General features: G+C 36.7%; 1 protein-coding gene and 1 pseudogene across 6 annotated transcripts; both read left to right on the forward strand.

The window, feature by feature from the left end:
- Window positions 1–207: 207 nt before the first annotated feature.
- On the forward strand, window positions 208–2,860 carry LOC137717053 (phospholipase D alpha 1-like; annotated as a pseudogene).
- Window positions 2,861–4,085: 1,225 nt separating this feature from the next.
- Window positions 4,086–7,572, forward strand: LOC137718483 (uncharacterized). Of its 6 annotated transcripts, none has more exons than XM_068458043.1 (6): window positions 4,086–4,253; window positions 4,477–4,615; window positions 6,130–6,383; window positions 6,804–6,891; window positions 7,164–7,230; window positions 7,320–7,571. In XM_068458043.1, exons 2-6 carry the CDS (start codon window positions 4,527–4,529, stop codon window positions 7,371–7,373), a joined length of 552 nt encoding a protein of 183 aa, XP_068314144.1. In that variant the 5' UTR covers window positions 4,086–4,253; window positions 4,477–4,526; the 3' UTR covers window positions 7,374–7,571. The 6 variants fall into 6 exon arrangements, with proteins under 6 accessions (XP_068314144.1, XP_068314147.1, XP_068314143.1 ...); XM_068458046.1 differs by having other exon boundaries at window positions 4,537–4,615; XM_068458042.1 differs by having other exon boundaries at window positions 4,501–4,615; window positions 7,320–7,570.
- Window positions 7,573–8,912: the final 1,340 nt, after the last annotated feature.

An 8,912-nucleotide genomic window follows, 5' to 3' on the forward strand; every position in this document is an offset into this window, starting at 1 on the left:
AATAGGTCTAGCCACTTAGTACTACAATCTAGTTGTATTCCTCTTCACTTGTAAGTGAGATGTCTTAGGTTCAATTCTCGTCAAAGGTGAATTTGAACCATATTATTACTAGCCCATTATGAGGCTAAACCCCCTAGTGTAGATAATATCATTTGTTAAAAAAAAAAAAAAAAAGGTTCTATTTCATCTTTGATCAGTAAAACAGCCATGCAGATTAATCTATTGATTTGTAACATTTGTTTCCATACATTTTTCTAGAATACCATGTGCACATATAATGTCTGATATTTCAAACTTTTTACCATCTTTCAATGGTTAAGTTCTTTTAAGCTCAAGTGTTTTTATCTGATACTTTTTCGTCCTTTACTTTTGACATTGTGGATGCACCAAATTCATCTCAAAAGTTTGCAGCTCAAGTCAAGAAGTTGGTGCTTTGCGGACATCAGCATGTACATTATTCTTTATTTGCTAAATATGTTTATCTAGATAAGGCGAGGGCCGGGCGGACGCAAATGATAAATGATCCAAACAATCCGCAATGGGGGGAAATTTGACATCTACTGTGCCCACATCTCACACATTATATTCACTGTCAAAGATGATGATCTCATTGGGGCAACCCTAATTGGAAGAGTCTATATACTTGTTGAGGAGATAATCAAGGGTTTTGTGGTCGACAGATGGGTTGAAATTTTAGATGAAGGTTACAATCCAATCCACGGTAATTCTAAAATTCATGTCAAATTATAGTTTTCTGGTGTTGCAGAAGATTTTCAATGGTCCCTGACTCCCTTGGGATTAGAAACCCTAAGTATGAAGGTGTTCCTCGAACATTTTTAAATCAAAGGCAGGGTTGTAGGGTTACCCTGTACCAAGATTCAGATGTCGCAGACGAATTTAATCCTCATATTCCTATGCCCCTATGAGGATTATATGAGCCCTAGAGATGTTGGGAGGACATCTTTGATGCAATCACTAATGTAAGGCAATTTATTTACATAACTGGCTGGTCTGTGTACACTGAAATAACGTTGATAAGGGACCCGAGAAGGTGAAAAGATGACATTACACTAGGGCAGCTTCTTAAGAGGAAGGCTAATGAGGGTGTTTTGGTTTTGTTGCTTGTTTGGGATGACAGGACTTCTGTTGAGGAGATAAAGAAGGATGGTTTGATGACAACTCATGATTAAGAAACAGAAGAATATTTTCGAAACACGAAAGTGCGTTGCTTCTTATGCCCTCGAAACCCTGATGAAGGGAAAAATGAGATTGTCACAATGTTTACTCACCATCAGAAAACAGTTTTGGTGGACAATGAGATATCCGGCGGAGGATCACAAAGGAGGATTGTGAGCTTTATCACAGGCATTGATCTTTTTGATGGAAGATATGATACTAAAAAAATCCCTTGTTTGCAACACTAGGCACAATCCTCCAGAATGATTTCCACCAGCCCAACTTTCCAGGCTCTTTAATTAGGAAAAGCGGTCCAAGGGAGCCATGGCATGATATTCATTGCAAATTGGAAGGTCCGGTTGCTCGAGATATCTTGTACAACTTTAAACAGAGGTGTAAAAAATAGGTTGGAGAAATGTTCTTAATTCCACTAGGAAAACTTGAAGAAATCACGGTTCAGCCTTTACAAAATATGTTTTCGAATGACAACAAATCATGGAATGTTCAACTGTTCAAATTGATATTGCTTTCCTGAAAAGCCTCTTGAAGCAACAAAAATGGGACTTGTGAGTGGGAAGAATAACATCATCAACCGAAGCATTTAGAACGTGTATATCTATGTTATCCGGCGAGCCACAAACTTCATTTACATTGAGAATCAGTATTTCCTTGGCAGCTTATTTGGGAGACATTAGAGATAAGGATATCAAACTTCTTATAATGAAGGAGCTTTCGGTGAAGATTTTAGCAAAATCGAAGTGGGAAAGAGATTCATCATCTACATTGTTGTCCCAAAGTGGCCAGAAGGTATACCTGAGAGTGCTTCTGTTCGAGCTATATTGGATTGGCAAAGGAGGACAGTGGAGATGATGTACACTGACATCTCTGAGGCCCTTCAAAGAAAGGCCTCAAATGTAAACCCTAAGGATTATCTCAATTCTTCTGCCTTGGCAACCTGAAGATGGAGATGGATGACGAATATAAACCTCTTGAGACTCCAGAGCCAGACACCGATTACAAAAGAAGTCAACAGGCCCGACGTTTCATGATTTTACATGCATTAAAAAATGATGATAGGTAAATAGACTCATAAATTTAAAGTTAACATTAGTACTAGCATGTCAGAATGTGCAGTCCTAATTCACAGTCTAATAACACAACATGTTAGATATACTATACCAGACTATTAGCCATGTTCGAGTGCAATTTGACGAATATTCTCTAACATGTTTTTTTTTTTTCTTTCAGTTGGTGATGAATACATAATCATTGGATCTGCAACACATAAATCAAAGGTCAATGGATGGGGCAAGGGACTCTGAGATTGCTATAGGATCATTCCAACTTAACCAGTTAGCTTCCACAATCCCAGCCAAAGGGCCAGATTTATGCTTTCAGACTAGCACTATAGTATGAGCTCCTCAAAGTGGATGACAACTCCTTCTGGCATCTAGAATCTTTGGAATGCATGCAACGTGTAAACCAGATTGCCGAAAAGAACTGGGAATTTTACTCGGCCGACACTTGTTATCAAGACCTTCCAGGTCATCTTCTCCACTACCCCATTAAGGTAAGCAAGAATAGAGCTCTAACAACACTGCCGGGCTTTGAATATTTCCCCAATACAAAGGCTAGAGTTTTCAGCACCAAATCCAAGTACATTCATCCAATCCCATTAAGGTAATGCAAATGCAGGGGACAATCAGCCATAAAAGTGATCCTTTTATTAGGCAATAGAGTACATGGTGTATGCTCATGAGGGAGAAATTCTTGATTGCGGTTGCAGGAACACATTAACGAGGGATAGCGTGTTGTCCTGGTCATACCTTAGAATTTCTCCATATGACCTCACCAAAAAAGACATTACGGCAGTAGCTGTTTGCTATCACCTAACAGTTTTAAAACTGATACATCTAGAAAGAGTTTTTTCGTGTTATATACAGAATTGTAGATTAGTTGGTACCCTTTTTTTCGCCTCATCCACTTCAATCCATAAAGTCAATATTCTGATTCATCCAAATTAAATCAAATCTTAGAATGTTAGGAAGACTAAATGTGTAGATAAAATTTTGTAAACTAAATGACATGGAAGTTGCTGATTGAATTATTACTTAAGTGTTGATTAACATGCTTATTTCTTATTAGACATATTATTTACAAATTTAGTCTACCTAACGTTACTTATACATGTATATATGTGTGTATTTATTTTGGGTAACCATAAAAATAATAATTATACATTTTCTACCGGGGACCCACAAACAAATGGGGAGAGAGGTGGCAATTAAATAATTGAGTTCTTTTTACCCAGATTCAATTACAATTAACAAAAGTTATCTAACCATGTACCTCAACAAGAAAATGATTTAAAATGATGCTAATTGAATGATGATAACATGATTGATGCTAATTGAATGATGATAACATGATTGATGGATTCCGTCACACTAGAATGGACCCCTCCAACACCAACACCTTCTTAAAATTTCATACAAATGGTTATAACCCGCAAGAAGGAAATGTAACAAAACAACCCAAAAAAGCAAATAAGTTTTCTTGACAAGCAAACCAAAAACAATAGTTAGGTAAGGACTTCATAGATACTGATCAGCGGTTCACGACTAATGATTATAGATATAATCCTCAAATTACATATTATTATCACATAAACAATGCAATGTTTTGTAATTCTATTATACACCACGACAGTTCAATACAATTAACTATAAAAACATTCATTATATATTGTATTTTATTTTATCAAATTTTCAACGTTCCATTTTTACATGATTCAACAAATTAATCTCTCCAAAATTACACAGCAAAAAGTGGTTGTACCGTTGGTTTTGCCTCCCACCTCCCAATAAATAAACTAATAATCACAAAACACACAAAAAAGGTGTTGAGAAAATAAAACAGCAAGAAGGAAAGAGGAGAGAAGGGGGGAAGGAGTTGAAGAACAAAAAAAGTGTGCCCCTTTGGTTGAATCAGAAGCCAACCAGAGGGCCATCTGTTTCATGAAGGAGAGAAGAACCTGACCTATACCCAATTTCAAATCCAACCATGCCATCCTTCAGGTTCATTATTATTAAATTAAATTAAATTAAAAAGTGCAGAATTAAAATTCTGTTTTTTTTTTTTAAAAAAACAAAGTGATCGGAATCATTTTCCTTTTTTTTTATTTTAATGTATTTTTTTTCCCCTGGGAATCAATCAGAAACATGATTCTTAGTGATTGCATATGAATTTTGCTAAATTAAATTGTGGATTAATTCAGATTAAATTGCTCCGAAAAAACAGCTGTAATTGTATGGGATTATGCAGGATCGTGAGGTTTGTCTTTCTCCTTCATGGATTTAGGGTTTTGGTGGACAAGTTTGAGCTTGGCCACTTGTAGATATCTTCCCTCTTGGGGCTCTGCCATTTTCACATGCATGGGGTGAGTTTCTTTTTCTTTAAGTTAATTTTTTTCTTAAAAAGTTGTGGGTTCTTTTTGTTTCCTGAGAAAATTAAGGGAAATGAAGAAAAATTTGAAAACTTGGATCGTTGTGAGAAACAAAGGGAAGAATTAAAAAAGTGAGACTCCACATGTCATGAGATTTTGTCTTTCCAAGTATTGAGACTCTAGAAATTGAAATCTAAGCTGAAATTGGATATGCAACTCGTCGGTGTAGTAAAATTGATTTTGCTCTTTTTGGGATGTTGACATCACAGGAAAAAAAGAAGATTTAAAAGTGGAAATTTGGTGTTTTTAATTTGTTTTTCCCCATGCTTTCTGGATGACTAAACAAGGGCTTCATGTTTCTTCTGTAGCACAAGCTTGTTCCTTTAACTTTGTTTTAGAATCTTGGTACTTTGGTTTACTTGTTCGTTAAGTGATTTTGAGAGTGAATGAACATGAAACGTGTTTGTAGCTTTTTATTTGGCATTCTTTGCTTCAAGCCTTGGGCATTTGGTAGTTATATTCTTCGGTTTCCCTTCGCATGGAGTTCTGTAGGAAATATGTATTCTAGGTGTTGTTTTTGGTCTCAGACAGCGAGATGCTTTGAGAAGAAATCGTGCTGTTCATTTTTTGTGTTTTCCAGTGCTTGCTTTCGAGCTTTTGTGGTTGTATTTATGGAGAAAATCCATAGGAAATGCAAGGCTCTTTTCAGAGTAAGGGAAGCAATTTCGTTCTTTTTCATACATAATTTATTTGTAATGAATTTCTACTCCGGGGAATGATAGTGCCTTGTTCTTGTTATAAGAGTTTTTCGTAGTTGGGTTGTCAGTACTGTCTGTGAAGTGTGGTGTTTGTTGAACTTGGATCTGGTGGCGTGAGTTTGAGTGGCTAAGTTATTTTCTCATGTGTGAGTTTAACTCATAGGCTTTATTTGTTGCAATGGTTGAATTCGGTATCATTGCGTTGATATTTTCGCCTATGGATAATGACAGGGCTTAATTCATGCATGGCAGTGTATTTCCATTATTGTTGAATGTTTCTTATGGGACATTGCCTCATTATTTTCTACCTGCATTTATTTCTTTTCTTATGCAGACTATGATTTAACTTTGACAGCAATTCAAACCTTTTTTGTGAGAATGCATGTTTAGGAGCTTGCATCATTTGTTCTTGTAAGGTTCTGTCTAGTTTACTCGAAAAAGAAAGCTGATTTGATTATAGGTGGAAGTTTCATTAACTTGAAGATTGTACAGTTCTAAATCATGGGGAAATGTATGCATTTGCGTTTTTATCATTTCCTTATTTTATTTGTTTCTGGGGTGTGGGGACTTAGAGAGATCCCAAAGAATTTTTGTATGCTGATTATATAAGCCCGTGTTTATTAATTTTCAATTTTCTTTATTTGTTACTGTTTGTCTTAAAATTTTTGTATCGCCACTCATGTTGATAGTTGTAGCAATAATCATTTTTTGTGGTTACTTCAACGGTCAACCTAATTTGTAACAGAGCAGAGGCTGTCTTGGATGCTGTAGCCAACCCCGACTACTTATTCCTGTCGACGAGCCATCAAACGGACTGAGAATTCAAGGTCAATCAGTGAGAAAAAATAGCATATCAGAGGATTTCTGGAGCACTAGCACAATTGAAATGGAGAACAATGGAATCCAGTTTCAGAAAAGCATCTTATCAATTAGCACTTCAAACCCCCTTGATTCCCATGGTACTTCTGGCAGCACAAGCAGTACACCTGAATTTGTAAATCATGGCAAGTTCTCTCTCTGTCTCTTTCTCTTCAGTGTACTTTTTGTGGGCACACCATGTTGACTGATATCCATGCACATTTTCTTTTATCTTCAACAACAAAAGAGAAGACAACGGTGGATATTTACGAAAGCTTGATCCACATAACCATTTTATTTTATTTTTTGTCATCATTGCTTTGATTGATTTTAGTGCTTTCTTTGCGAAAAATAGAAGTTTAGCCTGCTGTTGATGTTGCCATATTATCAAATCTGTAATATTTTAGACCAGCAAAGTGTAAGCAATGAATCAAAGGTTTTGCAGTGCTTTCTGGAACTATGCGGCTTTACTATTGTCTGGAATCGTTTTATTGTTTTACAGTGCCTCTAAATCGAATTGTTCTGTCAAACTAAATTTTTAACATTGAAAATTTAAATGGATTCAGGTCTTTTACTCTGGAACCAGACGAGGAATCTGTGGCTTGCAAATAAACAGCCTCAACGCCAGACACAACTTCGAGAACCTAGAATAAGGTGAATTTTCCCTGCACCTCTCGCTGATATTTCATTAAATCATCTCCGAACTGGTCAACCTTAACACTTCAAAAGTGTAAGCCGACACTTCAAAGCATGTAGAAATATGTGCCCTGATTTACCAACTTCACCACTTACTCAACTTCACTTGATTTTAGCTTCTCCCTTGTTTGCACCTTGGATTGTAATGCAGTTTTCCCCTACGCAATTATCTGTTCCTCGTGGTTGAATTATCAAATTTTTCGCTGATGATCGGTTACTGTGTTTTGTAGTTGGAACGCCACTTACGAGAGCTTACTCAGTACCAACAAGCCTTTTCGCCAGCCGATCCCTCTTCCTGTAAGTTGACATGGCTCCACACTTGTTTCCTCTATTGCTACTCTACCGCAACATTGTCATTCTGACTATTTCTTAAATTAAAAAAACAGGAAATGATCGATTTTCTCGTCGATATTTGGGAGCAAGATGGTTTGTATGATTGACCAAGAAAACCCTGAAAAAACACTTTCTTCTCTTCCTTTTTGCCCAGCTTTGTAATTTACATAAATACTGATGGTTTGCTTAATTATCATTTGCTACTTTACAATACTTTCCCTGCTATTGTTTTTGGGAGCTGTTATTAGTGTTTCAAAATAGTTGTTCTGCGCTTTCCTATTTTGGAGTGCTAATAATAATTTTCTTGTGTTTTCGGCAAAAAACAAAACCCAGAGACTGAGACTAGTGTTATGTATAGGAATTTGATACCAATAACATCAGTGCTACACTAAGAGCAAGTCCAGCCCAGCAGCAATTGACTGGCACCAAGTGAAGAAAATAGCCCGGCATGCAAGGAATGAGCTCCAGCCCGCACAATTGACTGGTACCCAGCCCGTGCCAGTCAACAGCCCAGCCCAAAATGGACAGACCCAGGAGCCGGTCTGTTTCTTGGCGCGTGCACAACACGCGGGTGCCCAGGCGAGTAGCCGACAGGCTTTGCAGGCGCTGGGGCCCGCGTGCAGGTCAACTTGCAGTCATCCGGGTGAGGGCTACGTGGCCCTCCTCAGAGCCGTTGGATTTCCAACGGCTAGTTTTTGTAGGCCGTTGGATTTCCAACGGTAAAAAAAATTTAAATTTAAATTTTAAATTGGACCATCCGATCACAGGTCAACGGTCCACGTTTATTTCACCAAAAAAAAAAAAAGGCCCAACGGTCAGAAATTTGACTGTTGGCCACGTGGCATCGTGTTGGCTGTTGATTTGATTATTTTTCAAATCCAACAGTCTAGATTAATTACAACATTAAAATTTATTAAAAATTAATTAAAAATGTCAAAAAAATTTTAAAAAATACAGAAAAATTTTAAAAAATTAATTTTTTTTTCTATAAATACCTAACCCTCATCTTCCACCTTACACCACATTTCAATATTTTCTACACTTTCTACACTTTCTACATTTGAATATTTTGTACACTTTGAGAGAAAAAAATGACTTCGTGGAAGCTCAATGAAGATGTTACGTTGTGTGAATGTTGGGTTCGCACTACTCATTACCCGATTACGGGTAATGAGATGGATAAGCGAGAAATGTGGAGTAAAATTACGAAATCGTTCAACGATGTACATGGAAAAGATGTACATGGAAAAGATGCCAGATCTAGTCAAGGTCTTCAAGGTCGTTGGAAAAAACTCAACGCATCCTTTACTTGTTGGAAAAACGCCCTCTCTCATGCTTCTGGTAATTTGCGTAGTGGGACAAGTTTAGCAGATGAGGTAACAATATTTTTATTTATTTATATGCATTCCACCCACATCAATATTTTAATTTATTTAATTTCTTATGTAATTTTTATGTAATTTTTATATAATTTTTATGCATTCCACAATTCTTATGTAATTTTTATAGACACTACAAGCACAAGCATTCTACAATGCAAAGAACCATAACAAATCATTCAACAAATGGGAATGTTGGCAAATTGTCAAAGATTGCCCTAGATACAAAATTGTGGCAACCGGTCCAGAAGTTGTCATGCACGGTAT

The sequence above is a fragment of the Pyrus communis genome, chromosome 15 (assembly GCF_963583255.1).
Source record: "Pyrus communis chromosome 15, drPyrComm1.1, whole genome shotgun sequence".
Classification (NCBI taxonomy): domain Eukaryota; kingdom Viridiplantae; phylum Streptophyta; class Magnoliopsida; order Rosales; family Rosaceae; genus Pyrus; species Pyrus communis.

What these genes read in the sequence shown, in the direction of transcription:
- LOC137718483 (XM_068458041.1), top strand. Translation starts at nt 5,068, where the DNA reads ATGAACATGAAACGTGTTTGTAGCTTTTTATTTGGCATTCTTTGCTTC. An exon ending in AATGCAAGGCTCTTTTCAGA is followed by an intron (nt 5,332 to 6,124) that starts GTAAGGGAAGCA and finishes AATTTGTAACAG; the next exon opens with AGCAGAGGCTGTCTTGGATG. An exon ending in CTTCGAGAACCTAGAATAAG is followed by an intron (nt 6,892 to 7,163) that starts GTGAATTTTCCC and finishes TGTGTTTTGTAG; the next exon opens with TTGGAACGCCACTTACGAGA.